Below are 22709 nucleotides of genomic sequence, written 5' to 3'. Positions count from 1 at the left end.
CGTGCCTTCCTTTAAATAGTTTAAAAATACATATGGCCTAAAATGTTACCGTCATTTTTAACAAAAAGTACAGTCAATCAATATTAGCGCTGAAGTTGTGTACTAAACATACCTCCATGCTTAATTCTGGAAAGATTTTATTTTGAAAGGAACGATTCTTTACGTCACATCCGGTTGATGTCGAATTCTCACAACATCCAGCTAGAGCTGCGAGTCAAAGCTAACGCTAGCTACTTCTATTGTTAATACATTTTAACAACACAAACGGAGGGAAAACATGTCAGATACGGTAAGATATACACTTTAAATAGTCTTTATTGTTTATACTCTGCGCGAAATTCAAAAAGAGACAATGAAGTGTTGTTGTGGCTGCTACCTCGTATCTGGCTGTTTATCATGCTAACTGTTAGCTCGTGTAGCTTCAGGCCCACAGCTCACTGCTTATATAGCTGTTTAGCTTCGCAGCTAGCTTTGGTTATTGTTTATTCTCAAAGATCAGCTATAAAACAAGAAGCGATACCAGGATTTGAAACCAAAACATACACACGTGGTTATCCATGTTGTCTGAGCGAGATGAAGCCATCGGGCCTGTTTGTTGTGTGTGTGGCGTTTACATGTTTTCTGCTGCTGAAGTTTTTTGTTTATTTGTTGTTGATTTTTTTTTTTTAGGAGACAAAACCATCCAGCCAAGACGGGGGGGACAAGAAGGATGGAGAGTACATCAAATTAAAAGTGATTGGTCAGGTGTGTATGAATGCAGGGAGGATGCAACATGATTTACAATGTTTCCACAATCCTTTAAATATTATCTGAAAGTATGATTTAAAATGTGATTTGGTTTTAATCACACACTTCTTGCTTGTTGTTGCTTTCTTTTAACTTCTTACAGTAATGATCTTAATTCGTAATCCACAAAAAAGCTAGTCGCCTTCTCGAACCGTGCAGGTCTCATCATCACTTTCTCTTTCGGCCCACAGGACAGCAGCGAAATCCACTTTAAGGTCAAAATGACGACACATCTGAAGAAGCTGAAGGAGTCTTACAGCCAGAGACAGGTCAGAGGAAAGAGCAACATTAACATCGGACATCCTTCTAAAGGCTATAAGCAAAGCACCGAGAAGGCCTCACTGGGGGTAGCGTCTGGGGATTGACAGGTCACACAGCACCAGAGCCATTATTTCAGACTGCTGTGTGTTATGTTTCTCACAGGGTGTTCCAGCAAGCACGCTAAGGTTTCTGTTCGAAGGACAGAGAATCGCAGACAACCAAACTCCAAAAGAGGTAAACTTGTCTGACGTGTCTAAGACTGTCTTCACATTTAAAATAAACACACATTGAGTAGAGACACGCAGACATGCTGCTTCATCAGCTGTTCTACACGTACAGGGAGAAGTGAACAGCTGAGGGTTTTAGAAATGAATATAAAAGGAAATGTTGTGTTTGGACTCTAAACTTTCCTCTCCTGCTGTTTGTTAGCTCGGGATGGAGGACGAGGACGTAATCGAGGTTTATCAAGAACAGACTGGCGGACTTTGGAAAGATTAAACCCCCTGCGTTTCTAAACCTTTTATTTTTTTCCTATTTTGTATTTTAATTTGTATGTATGTATTTTTGATCAGTTTCAAACCATCTGGATCAAAAGCGACTCTTATCAGGGCCTCCACGTGTGAGGGCAGGAAGGTGAACAGACTGAGGTGAGGATGAGGAAAGTGCAGGGACGCTCGTGTTGTTGACTCGTAACAACTCGAGTGTTACGACCAAATTCACGAAGACGAACATTTAGGTTTTGCTTTGTTGTCCCATCTTTTTGCAAACGATGCCATCAAAGAACATAAAGGAATAGTTCAGCCAAAAAGGAAAATGTTGTCATCATCAAATGAAACGTATTTCAGCGTGAAGTTATCGCGATACAATAACGCAGCGAGTGTGCAGCTCACGTTCTCCATAGAGCTCCAACACGACCCGAACAAACGGCTTTATACTTAAAAACAGAAGTTCTTCAGTTCCAGGGGAGCAGATTCACGATTCCTTTAGATGTTTGACGAGCAGATTTAAAAGCACCGGCTTCATCGTCTGTCCCTCGTACAGGACGTTGGAAAGCAAGTTTGCACTTTGCTGAGCAGTTTGACAGATGCAGCTCGCTCCACAGATCTTCTGTGCATCCAGGGTTCACGCTGTGCCGTCATCATGGGAAGGAGTTTGTCAGCTCTCTGTACATTTGATTAATTTTCCATTTTAGAAGAACTATTCCCATCATGAAATTGAAACATAATTGATGCTGTAACATTTAAACATTTTACAATGATTGTGCTTTACTTGTATATGTTGTATTTAGTGTTGGTGTTTGAATGATATGCCACATGTATCTCTCGTGTCGTCTTTATTTATATTTGAGGGATTCATTCCGTAATATATAAATATTTACCCGATATGGAAACATTTTGCTCGCTGGCCGCCGCGCCGTGTTCTACTCGGTTGATTCTGCGGCGTCAGCGCTGGTTTTTAAAGCTTTTCTTCCCGTTTGTGGAATGAAACTGGATCTGTGTGACGTTCCTCGAGAAGGTTGGGATCCTCAGCAGCAGTGAGGAGAACTGAAGGATGCAATAACCAACCAATCACAGAACATGTCGTCTGGTTTCACGCTTCAGAGTCCAGCTGTGGTTTGACCACCGACACGTTCAGAAGCATGTCAGCTGTCACTCCTGCCGAACATTATGTTCTTCAGCATCCGTTAGCGTGGGAGTAAACGACCCAGAGGTGTCCTTCAAAGTTGTCCTGTTCACGTGTGTTAGTGAACAGCTCAGGTGAACTCAACCCCCCCCAGGCAGGAAGGGCTGTGAGCCATAGGCGTGACCTCAGTGAGGCGAAGGGACTGTTCATTAGAGGAACATTGATACAGATGGTTTGAAATTCTGGAGATGAGCTTTTTGTTTTTTTTGAATAAAATATTTAAGAAAACACTGCGGAGTGTATTTAAAGTTCTTTTCTTGTAAAGGTTTCAGTTGAGTTTGTCCACAAACAGCTGTTTCTATCTAAAGACATTCGATTACTCCACATCGTAATGTCTTCTGAAATCACAAAGTGCTCCTCTTCATCAGAAACATATTCCACTGCACACGGCCCTTCTACTCCAGAATAAACAGGTTTATTATCATAAATGCAAAGATACAAAGAAATCGTAGCTTCTCCAGGAACTGAAAGGTGACACCTGGTATCCTTCATGTATATTTAGAGGATTATGCTTGTAATGTTTCACAAACGTTACTGTCCAGTCAATACAACAGCACTGCAAACATCTAGATATTATTATTATACAGCTTTCAGTCGGGACAGTTAGTCCAGCGTATTGTTCCCATCGTCTGTCCATGGGTAGGACCACAAGTCTCTTTTCTTTCTTCGATGTAATCTCAGTTTGCAAACGAAACTTCATATTTTAAAGATGAGCTTCCTTCACGTGCACGAGTCGGTGCTCGTGAGACTCAAACGCCGGGTTGTCTTTCCCCCTGCCGTCAGGTAGTGCAGGTGACGACCCGTCCAGGTGCTGCGACCTCACTGGTAACCTGTACATACAGAAAATAACCCCAGAGACAGTCATAAGGACCGCCCCCACCATCCCGATCCCGATGCCGCACCCTACATGTTGAGAATCAGGAGCCTGGGGCATTTTAAACTCCGGGGGGAACCTTATGGTCTGATTGGTTCACCACCGAGCTCAGGTTCCACAGGAGAGGTATGAGTGACATCGTGGCGGCCATCAGGCACAGCGCGCCGGTGGTGAAGAATGTCAAGTGAATTGGGAAGTTCTTGTCCATCCCAGAGTACACGTTCCTCAAGGCATACACCGCGCCAGCATTCCCACAAAGCCCCACGAGCAGAGAGAGGAGCATGAGAACCTGACCTGCCACGATCTCCGGCGGCGTGAAGGCCTCGGTCAGGCCGATGTACCTGCAGTGCATGACCCTAAAAGCAGGGGTCACGAGGGTGTGGCTGTTGAAGCAGGCCCGCCAGACGCCCACCCAGGCCACTCCAGAGCTGATGACCTCCATGTCAGACACCAGCCACACCCTCCACTGGATGAGTCCAAGGGCCATGGCGGTGAGTGTCCAGCCCACGCAGCTGAGCGAGAGGGCACCGAGCTGGGCGTGGCCGGTGTGAGCCAGGTAGGTCATAGTGGGCAGCGGCAGGTAACGCTCAAACTGGGTATCATCAGGAGGTCAAAGCCGCTGTGTTCAGGATCTCACCTTACATCCAGCGAGAGAAGTCTCTCTGTGCACCTTGCAGATCTCTGAAGCTCCTGTCACCTGGGTTACCTGGCAAACACGCACCTGCAGCTCCCGCTGAGAGGACACAAACGCAGACACGTCTCAATGTGCAGACGATGAGTTCAGAGCTGCTACAGAACATCATCACCAGCTGCTAATGTCTCTGTTTTATATCATGTTAAATATATCTGTAGTGAAACAGGAGAATATTAACCGTGCCAAACAAACGGAGTATTTAAATATAATAAGTATCCTGTTATCTTAATTATCATATTCATTATTATTCAACTAGTGAAAGCCGCATAAAAGTCCGTTTGGAATAAGACAAAAGGAAATTGTTCTTATATTTAAAATGTTCCCACAATCTAAAACTAATAACTTATCAAATTAATGAATGAATTAAATAAGACCGACTCCTAATCTGAGCATATGATCGATTACGTAAAATTAAAGTCCTCACCTGGTCACGTACCTGAGCACCGTTCTGTTGAGCTCCTCGTGAGCCGTCGACTAGAAAACAGAAAGTCAGACGCAGCGACACTTCCTCATCTCACAACCAATAAGTGAGATACGTGACAGCGTCAATGATTGACAGAGTTCAGGCTCTGATGGCGTGTTATCGGTCCTGTGATTCGTGTTCCGCTTACTTCTCTTTTTATTGCAGGTGTTACAATGAAAAGGATGTTTCATGTCCTCTGAGGTCGCTCCTTCCTGCTGCAGAGAAACGTACTGATACAGATCCAGAGACATTAATGGAGTTTAAATGTGTTTACAGCACAGAGGCTGTCGGATGTGTTTATACTTTAAACAAACATCTGGTTTCAACTTGTCGGATGTGGGGAACATTGTAAAACGAAAGGAGTTTACATGCGTACCCAGACGGGCTGAGCAGGTTGTAAAGAAGATTAAGCTCGTGTTGAGCAACAGATAAAAACACATCAGAGATCATAAAACGGGACGATGCGTCGGTGCTTTACATGATGAAGGAATAAATCCTGAGAAAAACTTGTGTGTAGTCCAAGAGACGTCTTTGTATCCGTCTCTAATGACAACTGAACGTTTACACGTCGTTAGCCTTCAACTGGACTGTTCTGGTATCATATCTGATAATCATCTCCCCCACCCTGCCCGAGCAAAGCAGACAGAACAACCAGTAAGTCGTAACAGGTTGTCACAGAGCAACATCTGGGAAAACCCAAGCAGAGGGGGGGGGGGGTATTCCAGTAAAATAATGTGAAACGATCACCAGGTCTCACAGCTTTATCATTTTATTGCTTTGAAAGTTGTGAAAGGTGCACTGCATACGTGTGTGTGTGTGTGTGTGTGTGTGTGTGTGTACACAGTACCCAGAGCACGCCCACGTCAGGCCCTGAGGTCCACAGCGGTGGGGGGCCACAGTAGGCACATCTTCAAATAAATATACATGTCGAGAGTCGAACCAGAGAGTAAAGTGCTCACTCTTAGAAACACCACCTGTGCCTCCGTCCTTCCCGTCTGACGAACAAATATCCGTCCGCTGGTCGTCGAAGTGTTTGGATGAGAGCTTCAGCTAAAAGCACCAAGTATGAACGAACACCTGAGAGGTTACAGGCAGCGCAGCCCCCCAGGAACTACAAGCAGCGTGTCGTCGAATAGAAAACAAGTTCATCACTCCAAAAGAAGAAGTTCATCATATGTGACACCTACCCTTATAGAAGAATACACGACACAAAGGTGTGAACTTAATATCACGGCTGACGAGAGGAGCGAGCCTTTTCACATCAAACTCTTCATTTAGTTAGAAAACACAATAAATTACTAAAGAATGACTAAATAAAACTTAACACACACCTCATGGTAAATAATTACAAAGCCAGCCACGAGATCATGGTGTGTGTGTGTGTGTGTGTGTGTGTGCTTAATAAAATAAGATTCTGATTAAAGTTTTACACGATTTAAAAGTGAACTTGGAGTCGTAAATGTTAAAACGCCTCCCGTTTGGACAGAAATAACTTCATCACCGAGCGTTTAATTGTCCTTACGTAATGTTTACGTGTTGTAACTTTAAAGTGTTAGAAATCATTAAACCATAAATACCTTGAAAGAAACCAATAGATGTAAAAAATGTATTTAAAAAATAAGAAAAGGGCGAAGGTCATCGAGACCGAATGTAAATGTGCTGCTGCTCAACGAGAGGTTCTGGTGCAGCAGACGATATAACATCTTCGTGTGCCTCCCCAGCACATGAGCTCACTTTCCAGGAACTGTGTGCAAAAATTGGGCCTCAAAGAAATGAAAGAAATGAAAGAAATCATCGTTTCCTGCGTCTCTGATGTGGTTCAGCCCCCGCGGCCCCACCACTGCCATGAAATCCTCTCAACCAAGAACTCGACACAATTTAACAAGGACATTAATATCAAAATGCTACATGCAGCACCCTCAAATGTAGAAATCGTCCCACAACTGGTGCCTCCATCTTGATCCCGCACGCCATCAGAGCGGCGGCCTCTGCTCCAGCGGCAGACTGTCCACCAGGCACTTCAGCTGCTCCTCCCCCAGGTTGATCTTATCCTCCAGTTTGCGCTGCTCGATGATGAGGGCCGACTTCATCTTCACAAAGTGTCGGTAGTCATCCAGGTTTTCTGCGTCTAGATGGGCCTCCATGATGCTGGAGACCAGCCTCTCCCGACGATCCAGGTTCTCCTTCAGCTCCTTGGCATCCTCGTGCTGCTGCATCAGCAGCTTACGCTTCCTCGTCAGGGTGCGCTGATGAAAGATGGATGTTAGTTATTGATTAGTGAATCAGGATGGATGTCACCATCTGAACAGTGTTCCCCCGTGCCGTTACCTTCTCCTCTGGCGGGGCCTCGTCCTCCAGGCTGTTGAGAGCGTTCTCCACTCGGGCGAGCCGGCCCGACAGCGACAGCAGCAGGCTCACCACCTTGTCCAGGTCGCCCACGAACATGCAGAACTTGTCGAGCTGGTTGGCCTGACAGAGGCGCTGCACGGTGGCCTCCACCTCGCGGCCCAGAGCCTCGTTGTCCTCCACGTCCTCCTGCAGGCTGTGCCGGGCCTCCTTCAACACCTCCAGCTTCCTCGCCAGGCTGGAGATCAGCTCCTGCTGTAAAGCATGAAGAAGACAAAGAGGAGCATTCAAACAGGACTGCCTCCTCTTCTTCAAACCTCCACTTACAGACGAGTATCCAACTTGTGTAGAGCTCGACTGAGGCTGCCGAGTGTCACATAATATTTCATGCCGTCCGTCTCTCAGTGACTTTTACCTTTTTACTGGCGAGGTCGACGTCCAGCTCGTCCTCAGAGTCCTCCAGCTGCTCCTGCATGTCCTTCATCTTGATGAGGAGCTCGGCTTTTGGAGCCGATGTGTTGTAGTAGGAGGAGCTGGGGACCAGGGAGGCTGCTGCTGATACAGACACGTCGTCCTCCTCTCTCCTGACACACACACACACACACACACACACACACACACACACACACACACACGATGGTTTGAATGGAGAAGATAACTGTAATGAGACGTTTGTCCAGCAGACGGCAGGCTGAGTGAAGGTTGAAACATCTTGAATAAGTTTTTAAAACTTTCATTTAATTAATCACGTAAGCAAATTGTATTTTCTGCTGATTTAACTTTTGAATGAAGATAATAAAATGTTGATCACATCATGAGGTACATTTCAGAACTGCACACAGCATCTGGAAAAGTTACAATGAGTTTCACTGCTGAAGCTAAAGTTACAGATTGAAGCATGTAATAAACTATTTGAACAAATATTCTCTAGAGAGCTTCTAACGGACGCTGCACTTATGAAATGTCCCACCTGTCCATGCTCCTTGGAGATGAAGTAGGCAGTCTGGAGCCAGAGGAGGCCCTCTTGCGCTGGTGGACCCCCTCCTAGGATCTGCTCCTCCGTGGAGAAGAGTCCTTCCATCAGGTCCATGGTGGTCATCCTGCCGCTCTGGTCCAAGATGTCCACCAGGGACTTGTCTTTACCCATGATGTCTCTGACCAGCTCCTCTCTCTTTGCATCCTCCTCAGAGCGCCGAGCCCCCGCCGAACTCGACTCAGGGACTGACGTCTGGTCCGAGACGAAAGCCTTGATGCAGATCCTGCGGGGCCTGACGGGTGTAGGCGCTGAAGAGGGATGAAGCCGGGCGCTCCGTGGTGCTCAGGGAGGGGATGTGGGCCCGCGGCTCGAAGACGCTGCAGGTCTCGCTGCTCTGAGGCAGGTACGCCCTGCCCTCTCGCTCCGAGCTGCTCTCAGCGTGGACGATCCTCACGGGGACTTTCCTCACCGGGCCGCTCACATCCATCTCAGCTGCGAGCGTCAAATCTGCGTCTGACCTGGACAGGAAACAGATTTCATATTAAAGATTTAGATTATTCATTTTCTAATCTCAAACCTCAGAATGTGTCGCTCTCTTCTTACACACATTAATAACACAAGAGTATTCTTATTTAAAGAAGGCACAAGGATCATAAAGATCTTTACTTTATATATCCTTTAGAACTTTAACTTCTCTCTCTCTGATAATGGGAAACATTTTAACAATTGCACAACCTGAACAAAAATATGCATTGCTCAAAAGTTCTGGGAACACGATTAAAAAACATGGTATGGAAACACACGAAGGCTGCAGAGGCCCGTCTCTAACTAGAGGATGGATCCAGTACAACCTCAGTGGAAAACAAAGGTCACAGCAGCCGTGTGGCTTCCACTAAATTACAGCCTCTGGTAGAGCGTTCCTCAGGCCGCAGAGGAAATCGAGGACAAGCGCAATCAAACTATGCTTCTCCCTGTGGGCACATTTTACATTTTCGCCATCATCATCATCATCAGCTGACAGACGTAGCAGCATGTCCACAGATTCTTCTCCGGTTCATTTTGTGCTATTTGAAGTCGATCCCACCACAAGCGTTATTTAAAGTCTGGCGTTTAAGCATAATCATCTTTTCTTTCTACCTAAAGTTCAAAAGCCTCCTCTAGGGAAAAGCTTGACGCGACGAGGGGCGGTGAGGAGACCTGAAGCGCTTTGGCTAAGCTGCTTACCTGAGCGGTGAGTCATCCTGCACGAACACGGCCGGCGGTTTGTCGGTCAGTCTCAAAGGTGCAAACTGCGGCGAGGGAGACCGCGCTCGTTCTGTCGCAGACAGAGACAGAGCCGCCGTCCAGGAGGAGAACACGGAGGAAGAGGAAGGTGGCTGCGGTTGCTCCTTCTCCACCTCGTTTTCTCCACCTCCTCTGCTCATGTCTGCTCTGGACGTCCTGCGGAGGTGAGGGGAGCTGGCCGGGGCGGGGCCAGCGGAGGATTTCTGGGCAGTATCATGACGCTGGGTGTCAGAGCTGCAGCTGGACAGAGGCTGGAGTGATTTCGGGTCTGCCTGGGCGCCAGCGAGGAATTCCTGGGAGGAGGATGTGGTTTCTGGGCCTATATGGGGCTTGGGTGGAGGCAGGAGGCCCTTGATTTGTGGAAGTTGGGATGAGTGCTGAGAGCCTGCGTTGGGGCTAAGGCTTCGAGGGCCCGAGGAGTGTGTGGTGTGGGAGGGATTGGCAGCGTCTGGTTTGGTCCTGTGGTCAGTGAGGCCTGGCACCGGGCCCTCGTTTCTGGAGACTGACGGGGCCGACTGTGGGCTGCGGTCGGGCTGGGATCGCAGCCTGCTCTCTGGTTTTCCACTAGAGGTCAAAGTAAAGACACACTTCATCATTACCTGAGGGTAAAGTCATCGTTATAAAGATGTTCAAACAACTATTGTTTTGTGTTCCTTCCCCTCGCGTGCATGCAACTGTGTTTTTGGTGCAAGACGTTTGTTATTTTTACAATTTATAATATCAGTTTAGAAGAACTTTCAAAGATGTTTGGCGCACACACACACACACGCACACGCACACACACGCACACACACACACACACACACACACACACACACACACACACGATAATTGTTCAAAAGCAGCTTAAGGTTAAAATGATACACTCTCCACCCGCCATAAATCACCTGTAATTGCACAAACAGTTCTGTAAATCTGGATTACTACAGCAGTCCAGAAGATACTGTTCCCCTCAACACGAGATAAGGTTGTGAAGACGGAGACATGTTCTCTCTCTGAAATCTCACCATTCAAATACATTCACATGAAACCTTCGTGCATCCTGCTAACCGGCTCAGCCGCTGGATATTTATCGTACGGAGCATTTAAAGTATTACAGTAAGTGTAAAGAATCGCTCATTTATGTATTTCACTGTCCATTTGTTTTTTTCTTACATCCTTTTTAGGTTATTAATTGTTCAACTCTATTGTGTTGTCTATTATCTAACAGAGTTATCTTTTACATGCACTGTTCTCTCACCTGTAACTGCTCTGCTGGTCGGGAGGGTCTTTCCATTGTGAAGGAATATTCTGCAAAAGAAAGGTAAAGCGCTTCATTGCATAACTCTGCAAATCAATTTATGAGAAAACATCCAGTCTAGTTTTAATGTTGTGCCATCCATCATAAGCAACTCATGTTAGTAGAACAGACTCGGTAGGTCATCATTCAGTTACAATATTCAGGCTTCTCACCTGTGTATAGAAGTCTGCAGAGGGAGAAGATCGGGATCTCTCGTGGATGCACACAGCCTTCTCCTCGGCATCTGCATCCAGGATGTTGTCCGCTGAGTGATACCTCCCTTGAGTCTTGGTCTCAGATGACTTCTTCTGTTTGTTCCACGTGGCCTGGTACTCAGCGAAGGTCCCAAGCCTCTGCTGATCTAGTAAAACCTGCGTATGTCCTGGGCTAAGGTGTTTGGGGTCTGTGGATGGGTGAGCCTCCCCAGGCTCTCCAGAGGGAGTTCTCTCATTGGGTTTGACGATCTCACCAAGGTCTGTGTTCAAGTTTGTACCCTGATTGGACTTCAGCACAGGCCTGGAAAATGCCGGTTTGGCCTCAAAGAATTTCCGCCGCTCTCCGAAAGACCCTGTTTGAGCTTCCCCCTCCACTCCCACTTTGTCTATCTTGTCAGGCTCTGAGAAGGAGTGCATCCTCTTGGCCAGGGGGAAGCGCTTACGTCCTCTAATGCGTCCTTGTGAGGTTTTGACTATAGACACCTCTGGTCCAAGAGGCTCAAGGTCTCGTCTCTGGAAGGAGGTTGCCTGGAGGACCCTGGCCTGCGCCTCTTTCAGGTGGTCCTTGTAGGTGTTGGAGACACCAGAAGACGTAGAAGTCTTAATGGATCTCCACTCCTCTGCCTCCTCATCCTCGACATCGCATGTCAGGGTTGCAGCGCTGCGGCTTTTTTGCAGCTGGGCTCGCTTCTGCTGGATCTCATTGCGGAGGGTGGTGGCATAACGGTCGCTGCGGCGATTTGATTTTCCATTGCTGGCGGCCATGTTGTCACCGCTGTCATCCTGGGTGGACATGACACCTGTGGTCACAGCTGCTGGTTGCCTTACTGTTAGACTTCTACTCTCTTGGGCCAGGGAGTGGAGAAGTGGAGTTTTCAGGGGGGATATTCTTTGATCTTCTTGAGGCACCCATGGGTCTTGGTGCCTTGAAAGACTGACCTTATGATCATTACCTTGATTTGTTGGGAAGTGTCTTTTCGGGTCATTTGCGTGTCCCTCACCTCTCTTTGCAGCATCCTCTTGGCTGCAGCCTTGAACAGAACGCTCAGAGGTTTGGTGGTCATAATATTGACCATTCCCCAGATAGGAATGGCCACAGCGCTCCTGGCCACTGCTATAAGGCAGCTGGGATTGAGGTAGAGAGTATATTGCCTTAACGTTGGTCTTCAACGAACTTGGTAAGCCTGGTTCATTGCTGTTTACCCAGTGGGGTTTCTCCGTTTCCCCCCTACGGCCCTCTGCTTTACCCTGCCTAGCCTGGAGCTCGGCAGTCTGAACTAAATGCTTTCTTGCCAGGCTGTAGTATCTGTTGTGCCCCCCATTTTCCAGGCTTGGGTTTGCAGCAGAACTTGCCATGGATGCTGTGGAGTGCCGGACGTGTTTGCGGCTGAAAGCTCTTGTGGGAAGATCCTGGAGGCTGCGATAGTAGCTTCCTACACTCTGAATTTTGGTGGGCGGAGCTGGCCTGGCCTGCATGTAGAGGGGGCTTTCGTCACTGTATTGCCTCTGGTGGGCAGGTAGTTGGGTGTAATGAGACTGTCTGACATCATTGCTGGACAGGGAGAAGAGTTTGTTGGGGTGCAGCTGGTTGTGGTTGTGGTCAGATGCCGTGCTGGGATGAAGGAAGTCTTTTCTGGTTAGGGGGTTGAAGCTACGTCTCGCCTCTGAGGGTTTCTCCTGGTGAGATCTGAGACCATTCAGGTTGCTATTCTCTGTCAGTTTTTCAAATGACCTGCCGTGGGACTTTGCTAGACCACTAGGCCCTTCAGAGTAAGGTAACACCTTTGTGGCTGCAAAACTGTCACTGCGCAGGGGAGGAGGTGGGGGAGGAGGAGACTGGGACTTCTTCTTCTCTGGTACCTGCCACACTGGGCCGATGCTTGGTCTCCTTGCGACAGAGACACGAGAGACAGGCTGCTCCTCGCCCCTTGATCCCTCCCAGCCTCCGTTCCCCAGTGTCGGCTGCAGATACCTGGGCCGCTCTGCCTGCTGAAGCCTTTCACTCTGGGGGCCCTTGAAGAAAATGTTTTCCGTGCTAGTACCCTTCCTATCAGATGAGCTGGGGTCATGAACAGGAGGGCTGTGGTTGATAGAGAAACAGCTGAACCCAGAGTCTCTTTTGCCTCCTGGACCACTAAGCGGCTCAGCACTGCTGATGTATTTATTTGGGGAAAGACGACCTGCTGGGTAGGGATGAGAGGGACGCTCCACTCTCTCCATGTTGTCCACTGAACCGAACTGGCTAGTTAGCTGGCGCTGGGTGTTCTGGTCCCCTTGATTGGACGACTCTTTGGGCCTGGTTTGTAACGTCCGGAAAAAAAGAGTGCTCAAGTCATAATACTACCTTTTTTAATAAGTGACTTAAATTACTTTTAATTTAATAAGGATATCTGACACATAACACCACCACCATTTGACCAGGCTTCTGTCTAACAAAGGGATTAAAACATATGTTCTGCCCTGATTAAGACACAGAGAAGCTCAAAGAGAAACTAGAAGTTTCACCTTGCTTCATGGTTTGGCTGCCAGACTGGTGCTGGGGCGACCTCTCGCCCGGCGGGCTGTGACTCCACTTCTGTCAGCTTCGAGGAGTGCCAGGAATGAGGGCGCGAGCCTGGATCATTCTTCCTGCAAGGCAGAGAGGCAACAAAACACTTTACACAAGGGAGTATTTGACATTTCAGCTGCAGAGTGCAATGGTTAAACATTCTTTCGTGTGTTTTGACACCGCCATCATTCTCCCCCGGGAGCCCACGGTGCTCTGCATCGATCAGGGATGAAGTCTTGTGTAAATATCCCTACTTTACCCACAATGCAAGGATTCTCCAATAAAAACCTCATCATTTAGAGTCACATCCCAAATCAATATTTATCAATGGTAAGAGTTTCAATACAGACTCTCACTTTGAGGAAATATTGGCCTAAATAAATATTTATACGTCTTCTGACCTGAATAACAAATTCATTTCTCATGTTGTTATAATATCATCCATACACCTTGATGAAAGCTAAACTGATTTACTGTACTTTGCACTTTGCACACATCAAACCTGCACATACCCTTTGAAGCGGTTTTTCCTGGAAAGCATGTTGAAAAAGAAACAAATTACACATGTTCAACATCCCAACATATTAAACCAACATGTTTATAATATGTCAACTTTATTACATGTACATGTAACAACTTGCAGTTATGACTGAACACCACTGGGCCGAATGCAACTTTAGGACCAAAACAACACAAATGTGCAAATTACAACTAAAGGATATTTGGTTTGGACAACTAGCACCACACATGATGAACTAATTATAAACAGTGCAAAGTACAAAGGAAGGAGCACGAAGCATAATGTACAAAAAGATCACTGAGGTTCACCAAAAACTACCAGCAAACACAACGGGACGCGGCTGACTGAGTACCTCATAGAGCTTCGCAAAATCTTGGTGAGAAAGCTCCTCGCCACATGAACCTCGGTTTCTGACGGCATTGTGCGTGGTGAAACAACATCAACCATTTTAGCCCTAATAGGCAGCAAGTGAAGGAAGGAGAAAAAGGAAAAGGAGTAGGACATGTCAAAGGTTAAGTCACAGAAAAACACATCATCAAATGCAATCTGGAAAAATAGGAAACTAGAGAGTCTGAAAGTTTGCTAGAGAGTGTCGTAGTTTTCTTTAACCCTACTCTAATGCAACATGTCAAACTGAAACAAGGCAACAGTAAAGCTCTAATCATTGCATCAATGCTGGACTAATGATGTCTGAGATTTCATTTAGTTACAGCTGCCCCACGAGGACAATCAGTGTTTTTAAATGCTGAAATGTCAACGCAGCTTAGACCAATCGTGCAGCAGACTTGAGTCCGAGCAGGCAGGTGTTTAGGACACTTAACATTGGCTTTTGGGAGGAACCTGTCACAGATCTGTCACAGCCATATGGACAAGACGGAGCTTTAAGAGAAATGAGTCGGATCCACAGGTTTTAATGTAATAAAGTATCACAGAGAAAGTTCAAATGAAAACGTCTTCTTTAAAATGTCAGATGCTGAAGTTCAAATGGCAGACAGACGTGAAATATCTCAGCCAAACGAGATATCAGTCACTTTGTTCGAAACGTTCACCCTGCCAGGTCATGGCGGAGACGCTGCATTCTTTCAGCAAAGGAATGCAGGGAGGGATACTCCCGCTTTAAGTGGGACATCTGCGTGAGCCATCGCCCAGGAGTCTGACAGTCTCCCAGTGGATTAAAGAAAGTGTAACGCCTAACAATACTTCACCGCTCTCCTTTACTGTCGCTCAGAGGACAGAAGAGATATTTTGTACTGATCCTGCCGAGGTCTTGGAAACTATCCATATAAAACTGTACAAATGGCAGTTTCTGGTAAACAGACACGCGAGGGCTTTTCTGCAGGCATCCGTGATCCCTTGGGAGTGAAGGATCGCCCACTTCTCTCTCCAGCTATAAGTATTTCACTTACAAACCTTCCCTCTGCTCCACACACAAAATGAGAGTTGCCTCCAAACGAACTCCTGCACAATGGAAATGCAAATGTCACTTTTTGTAAAGCGCCGAAGGTCTATTGTCAGGGGACACGTCTGCTCTGTCGCAGATAGTCCACAGGGGAGGAGACGCCACCGTTCACTCCCAGGACACACGAGCAGAACTCTGGCGGAGGTCGTTCAGGAAAAGACTAAACACATGAAAGTGAAACACGACTGACCCAGTCGGCCACGAGCACACGTCATTAAGAGGATTTGAAGAAACTGAAAAACACTCGGAAGCTAAAGAAGCAGGTTCCTTCATTCCCTGTGAGAAATAGAGACTTTCTTATCTCATCATACCAACAAATGATCTTCTCTGCGAGCGTCATGCACGCCACAAACATCTGAACGCAGTGTGTTTCACTCGTCTGCACATGAGATGATATCAGTCAGTAAATAAACTCTTTATGCTAAAGCTATGACATGTTTAGCATCCAGTGGGGGGAGGCAGGTTATCACAACATGATAAATCAATGCACTATAAGTATTGATAGATGAATACACAGCGGAGACACAGATGCTTTAGGAGGAGTACTCAGAACTCCATCTGATTAAAACCTCATCTTATAACACAAGGGATCAACCTGCCACACACACACACACACACACACACACACACACACACCCACCCAACTCCCACCAGTGTGACAGAGAGGAGACTCCATGAGTGAAGAGCTGCCCCCCTCTTGCTCCTCCCAGTATGAACACAAACACACTCCACCTTGTGCTGCGGAGAACATTTCCTCTGGGATTATAAAGGGGGATTTGAGGCGAAGGGGAGGAGTTATTGTCCTGCACGGCGTCCTTGCTGTAATCTAGTGTTTGGGCTGCAAGTTGCTTGAGCCGCTGGGGCTGCTGGGAAAGTAAAACCAGTGGGACGTGAACACCACAGCCGCTCCGTTAGAGGTGGAGAGATAAAAGATTCAGGTCAGAATGTAACACAACCACTTCTGTTGCCAAAAACAAGTCCTGGCTGTTAATGAGCCTTAAAACACATCTTCAGATTTAACTCTTTTGCACTAAACGAAGGGAACATGTGGAGTTGTTGTTATTTACAGGTTGTTCTGCTGTGATGTTTCTGCTCCGGCCCGCTTGAGATCAAAGTGTGCTGCATGTGGCCCCTGAACTAACACGAGTCTGACACCCCTGCTGTCGAGCGTAGGGAACCATCTGGGCCAGTGCTCTTATAGACTTTCCTCTTTTCTCGAATGTCAACCGAGATATGGGAATATCTTCCTGGGAATATGATCCGGTTGTCTGTTACAGAGATTTCTGACATTTTAAACTTGGCTCAGATTTCGATACTCGAGGGAAATGTTGCTCAGTTATCTGATACTTCTGTTAGCCGTGCATCACAACCCCGTTTCTCTGTAGAAGATACTTCAGTGTCCTTGTCAGGAAACAGAGAGACAGGAATGTTTGGCCCACGTCTGTTGTGAGAGATACCAGCTAATGTCAGGCTGAGGGGGGGGCAAATACTGAGAGACTCCACCAGAGAAACTGGGAGGAGAGGCTGCGACCTCTGACCAGTTTAAAATACAAGCACACACAGCGCATTTTATCCTGCGAGTCAAAGCGTCTCCCAAAATGTTAAGTGAAATTTGGAATTGCAAAAGCATGCAAAGAAAGGGAGGTGTTCCTGTGGTCACGCATCACGAGGAGACCAATACTCTTTATCCTCTCTCTGTTTGAGGAACTCTCAACAATGCAAACTGAACTCCATCCTGTGATGTTCAGGAAGTAATGTTGTGCAGAGAGAAAGACCAAGAACCCAGCATGCCCGCTGCAGCCTGTGGGGCCGATCTCCGCGCTGAGCTCTAAACACGACTGCACAATAGAAAGTGCCGGCGTCATCAGAGCCGGGCTTATCGGTGCGTCACCGCACCGGCAACATAAAAAGAGGGGGAGAATGAAATGTACTGGAGAGGAAAGACTTTGACACAATGCAAGTGTGAAGGTGAGCAACAGCTGGAACATCTGGCTCTGTTCTCGCTCTACGCAGGAACAATAAAGTATGACATATGGATTTGATTGATTGGTCGTATTCATTTAGACTTTTAGCCGTTATACATGTGTTGACTCATTGCTTATCCACCCAGCTGTTAATGTGAAGCACAGGGACCCCCCCCCCCCCGTCTGAAAGACCAAACATAAAGTTCTGGTTTCCTGACAAAATACATTTAAAAGAACATTTTGTGTGTTTGATATTTAAGATTAGCCTTTAAATGTTTCAGATATGTCAGTTTGTGTCGTAATGATCTGTGAGATGGTGAAAAGGTTCAAAGGTTCAGGACATTAAAGTATTTACGTGCTTTCTAGTCTGAATAAAATGTGTTAGGCCAGAAGTGCTGCAGTACAGGGTCGAAGAACACAGCGGTTACCGGTCAGCGTGTGTGTCTGCGGGGGACCACAGGCTGTAAACACACACCGAGCATCTCCGATGAAGCTCCAGAGTCACTTACAAAGATGTAGTTTACCTGCGCTAACGTTGTCATCGTCCTTCGTCAACCTCCAGATAAATCCTCAGGACTGTGAAAGCACTTTGTCGGGGTTCCTCTCTATCACAGCTGATCCTTTTGGGAACGATTGGTCACCGGCTCTCAACCTTTATGTGTCATCCAGACGAAGAAAACCTGCAGTTATCTCACTCATCCAACGCCTCCTGATCTAATCCTACTGGTCAGGAAACCAAATGATTGAATCAGGAGAAAGAAAAGAGAGAGACGGGTAGAAGGAGGAAGTACCTGGGAGTGAAGATCTTCTACAAAACAAACATGTCCAGAGAGAGGGAAGAACAGCAGACAGGAGCGCCCACTCTGTGCTTGTTGGAGTAGCCAAAGCCCCTGAAAACAATGGGCTCTGCTGATATGGCCTATCCCACTAAGCAGTGTCAACTCACCTAGGCAACATGGACTGTACCACTCCTCCTGCAAACAGGGGAGGACGCCTGGACCGAAGCCGCTCTGAGGTCAACTATAAGATCTCTCCGAGCGAGTTTTCAAATATCCCCTCTCAACACGAGCCTGGCGTTTGCTCTCTAAACCCGTTTAGATCCAGACTGTCCTCGACAGGAGCAGGTTGTGTGAACACACAATGGCCCACCTTTCCCTCCTGTTGACTCAACCCACTCTGCAAAGCTGAGCCCACGCCTGTGGCTTTGCAGCTAGTAATTGGATTCAAGCTTTAAGACTCTGTTGCCATTTGCCAGTGAGCATATAATTCTGACAGGACATTAGTTACACATGTAGTAAAAAGGGTTTAAGGAAGCAACTAAAGAGGTTCTTCGAGTCCTGACATAAATGTACTTTCTGTTAAATATAGACGATCAATGATTTGTTTTACTGGTCAGTGTTCGAGTTGATGCGTTTATATCATGCTTGGGTTGGAATTGATTATTTAACTTGTTGAAACTCTTAATTTAACTTAAGTAAGTGTGTGTGTGTATATATATATATATATATATATATATATATATATATATATATATATATATATATATATATATATATATATATATATATATATATATATATATATATATATATATATATATATATATATATACACACATACATACATACATATATACACACACACACGATATTTAAGGCATTCCCTTATACATACAGTCTATTGGCATACCTGGAAAATAAAATACTTAAATATTTTTGGCGCAAAAAAACAAAACAAGCAGACCAGCCAGGTCATTTTTATCAATGCATCTTAGCATTAAAGAGGCTGATGTGGACCCCAGTAGTACTGACCGAGTGGAATACTATATGTATTTCACTCCTGATTAGCTAAGCAGCCTTTAAAGCTTCTGTTTATGCACATTAATTCACTTAAAACCAGATCCTAGTGAGAGCAGTAACCCTAAAACCCTGGAAATTATTCAGAATTAAGTCTCTAAAAGTTACTTTTTAGTATCACTGTGAGAAAATGTGGTGCTCAAAGACAGAAACAGACACGATGAACTCACGCCTCCACACGGTGGCGCTAAACCCATCAGTGGATCCGTATCTGGATACTCAGAACAGAAGATGTGCAACACTGTACTGCTGCTAATGTTGATACTAGCCCCCTGCATTAGTAAAGGTTTAAATATACGTACATCCATTAATGCTGCAAAATGTTGCAGCCGTCAGTGGATTGTCAGAAACAGATCGTAGTAATGGATCCATGACAAACACAATCAGAATCTCCAGCCAGCAGAACAACACAGCTGGCGTCCGACTGTCATCAAGACAACACGCAGCAGGTGTGGAGCCACTGCTTGTACTTCCAGTTTCTCACTGACGCTGCAGAAAGTGTCCACAAGATAAGATAAATAAACTAATTACGAAAAACAGGAAGAGAATAAAAAGGTTAAATAAATACAATAAATTAAAGAGTGTGAAGGGAACACAAGGCGATGTCTTTAAATGTCTTCACTTAAACACAAAGATATTTAGTTTAGAAAAGCAGCACATGAACGGTCATAGCAGCCGACAGAGCGGACTCCTCTCCGTCTCATTCAGGAGTCATTATCTGCACTCTGAAATAACATCGGCTGCAGCTCCACCGCCTCCACAATACACGCTTTTGTTTCCCTGCCAGTGGCAAACACGCAGCGAGAGGCCCGTCAGGCGGCCTCCGCTGACCGCAGCTCGTAAGCAAAGTTACAGGTTGGTGCAGAAACATGATTTATGAGCAACACGTTGTTTCTTTCTACCTTTTTATCTTCAGCTGTTGTTCCTCTCGGTCACACGCTTACAAGACGCAGGGCACCGAAATGTGCTGTGAAGTTCATCTTTTGTCAGCGAACTGAGGCTTTGACCTCTGACCTCTGACCTCCTAATGACAGGGTGCTTGTTGATGCAAAACAGCCATGAATAGGACCCGGTATCAAACCTCAAGACAGGAATGTGTCGGTGCCGTCAATAAAGTACCAAGAAGTTGCATCAAATGTCTGGTTGGATTTATAATCTTGTTTATTTGATCTGATATTTCAACTCCTAAAACAAAGCGTTTACTTTTCTTTAAGATCTGCGGTTAAGGTACCTTCGGACCACCAGGGTCAGGGTCTTATGAGAGCTCTTCACCAGACAGATGGCCTCCTGACGGGAGCCGCTGAGGGGAACGGCGTTCACGCTAACCATTTCATCACCGGCCTGGAGACAGACTGCCGCCGCCGCGCTGCCCTCCTCCACCTGAACACACATCACCACACGTACAGTGACGGGGCCTGCAGGTGATCTCATGGCCACCAGAGGAACTCTACATCCTGGGTCTTATATCTTATATGATGTATTGTGTCTGTGCATGTTGTGAGCAGCATTTAGCATGTTGCTAAGTAAGTAAATAAAGTAGCATTGATGACCCTTTTGACCTCTGTGGTTGTAAAGATGTCTTCCTGCTGTGTACGGAGAGCCTCGGGGTTATACATGTTATTACATCAGCCAACACAACAAGAGCACAAGTGTTCCCAGAAAGGTCCAACACTCATGTGTATGCATCATCTTTTAAGATACAGCTTTCATTTAACATGCTATTTCATCCTCATGTGGTGGCCGGCAACCTGAGTGCTCCGATTAAAAATTCAATCCTGCACCCCCGTAACCTGAGAGAGTGCGCTGCTCCATGTAAACTGAGTTCACACCGGCGCTAACAGCAGGGGGGGAACACTGAAGTTACTTCACCCGTCAGCTGGAGTCAAACACAACCAGAGCTGAAAGGTCTTTGTGACAGTAAACACGTAGAAGTACTGAACCTTTACCTTTGTGATGACCAGAGGCTCTCTGTGCTCGGTGCCTCCCCTCAGGGTGAAGCCCCAGGGTGCTTTGCCTCGGAGCAGCACCTCCACCAGCTCTTCATCCTCCTCCTCCGTGCCTCTCCACATGTCCACCTCCCTCCACCACTTCATCCTTCCTGCTGAAACTCTCAGGTCATCTCTGTAGTCCACGGCGTCCATGGTTCAGTGGGCTCCATCACATCACGTCACTTATACAGGAGTCTGAAACACGAGTGAGCGTTGACACATTATAGAAGTTAGAAGAGTGAAAATCAATCAATGTCAGAGAAGTCATCCGCAGTTATGTTCATAATGACGCCAATCTTTGTTTTAGCTTCTCAAATATAAATATTTCCTTGTTTTTTAAGTGTAATATCAAATTAAAGTGAATATCTTGAGGTTTTTAACTGTTTAACTGAGAAAACAATCAATTTCAATTTGTGAACTTTTACTATTTTCTCACATTTAAAAGACCAAACAATTATAAAAGGAGACAATAATGTAATAAATGAAAGCATTAGCTGCAGCCCTGATGTACATGCTGCAGAGTTTTTATACACCTAGTGGTAAGATGATATTTGATATTTGATGGTATAATGTCATTCGTGTTTATAATTTGGGGATTCATTTGGCTTTTAGGCTTGAACAGATGAAAACAGGAACTATTTGTAATTATGATTAAGAAAGCTAACTATGCATTACCAAAAATATAACTCCCCAAATAAATCCGATAGGTTTTCAAGACCTTTAACTTACTTTAAAATGCTGTTCTTCGCAAAAGCTCTCAACAAACGTGGCTTCTCGGGGTGAAGATCCGACAGGTGGCTCGGTGAACCGTTTCTCGTCCTGCAGCATTACAGGGAAGTGTTACCCCCCTGACATCTCCATCTGCTCTCCTGCACCCAACACTTCAGCACGAGCAGTGATGTCACCGCGCCCCCTAGCGGCGACGTGCAGCGGCGACGTGCAGCGTCATCGGGCTGTATGCTGCCTTCAGGCGCATCACGTAAACTTCTGAGTCCTTATTTATTAGCTTGTTCTTCTTCTTAACAGGAAAGATAGGTTCTTCTACTTTCTTTCTTTCTTTCTTTTAATTGTTCCTTTGTCTTTCTTTCTTTTTCTGTCTTTCAACAAAGTAGGTACATTTATTTATTTATTTATTCTTTATTTTTTTTATTTTTTTTGAATTTCCTCATTTTTCTTTCTTTCTTTCTTTCTTTTACAGAGTACGTTTACTGAACTTTTTTGCAGCAACCACTGCAACAACACCACTGCATCTCAGTGGTGTTGACCTCCAAGACAACACATGCATTCATTAATGAACTCTTCTTCTCTTTACATACAGAATAACAGGTGACAGGATTTTGTTTGGCTGAGGATCAAATCAACAAAAGTACAAGACCTGACAATCGAGTAGGGTTTGATTTCAGGTGCCAACGCCTCTCTCTGCAACCTGCCACGTACAGTGATGTGATAGGACAAGAATAAAGGTTTGTGAGAGACAGTGCTTATTAGTTATATTGCATCGCCACGCACACAA

At 45.9% G+C, this 22709-nt stretch overlaps 3 protein-coding genes across 3 annotated transcripts; 1 reads left to right on the top strand and 2 right to left on the bottom strand.

The window, feature by feature from the left end:
- The first annotated feature begins 45 nt into the window (after nucleotides 1-45).
- sumo1 (small ubiquitin like modifier 1) lies at nucleotides 46-2963 on the top strand. The gene is made up of 5 exons (XM_029445976.1): nucleotides 46-289; nucleotides 670-744; nucleotides 978-1055; nucleotides 1210-1281; nucleotides 1477-2963. The coding sequence occupies exons 1-5, from the start codon at nucleotides 278-280 to the stop codon at nucleotides 1543-1545; spliced, it is 306 nt and encodes a 101-aa protein (XP_029301836.1). The 5' UTR covers nucleotides 46-277; the 3' UTR covers nucleotides 1546-2963.
- Nucleotides 2964-3123: 160 nt separating this feature from the next.
- On the bottom strand, nucleotides 3124-4229 carry cldn34a (claudin 34a). The gene is given in 2 exon segments (XM_029445903.1): nucleotides 3124-3700; nucleotides 3702-4229. Coding segments are annotated over 2 exon segments (735 nt in total). The 5' UTR covers nucleotides 4170-4229; the 3' UTR covers nucleotides 3124-3433.
- Nucleotides 4230-6540: 2311 nt separating this feature from the next.
- On the bottom strand, nucleotides 6541-22099 carry LOC115017189 (protein Shroom2-like). The gene is given in 14 exon segments (XM_029445453.1): nucleotides 6541-7007; nucleotides 7090-7362; nucleotides 7523-7691; nucleotides 8078-8151; nucleotides 8153-8344; nucleotides 8346-8601; nucleotides 9308-9931; nucleotides 10608-10657; nucleotides 10820-13157; nucleotides 13367-13489; nucleotides 13922-13939; nucleotides 20440-20588; nucleotides 21155-21391; nucleotides 21926-22099. Coding segments are annotated over 13 exon segments (4734 nt in total). The 5' UTR covers nucleotides 21350-21391; nucleotides 21926-22099; the 3' UTR covers nucleotides 6541-6734.
- Nucleotides 22100-22709: the final 610 nt, after the last annotated feature.

This window comes from Cottoperca gobio, chromosome 2 (assembly GCF_900634415.1).
Source record: "Cottoperca gobio chromosome 2, fCotGob3.1, whole genome shotgun sequence".
NCBI classification, from domain to species: domain Eukaryota; kingdom Metazoa; phylum Chordata; class Actinopteri; order Perciformes; family Bovichtidae; genus Cottoperca; species Cottoperca gobio.
The sequence above is the reverse complement of the archived record's forward strand: the minus strand, read 5'-3'. Positions and strand labels throughout refer to the sequence as shown.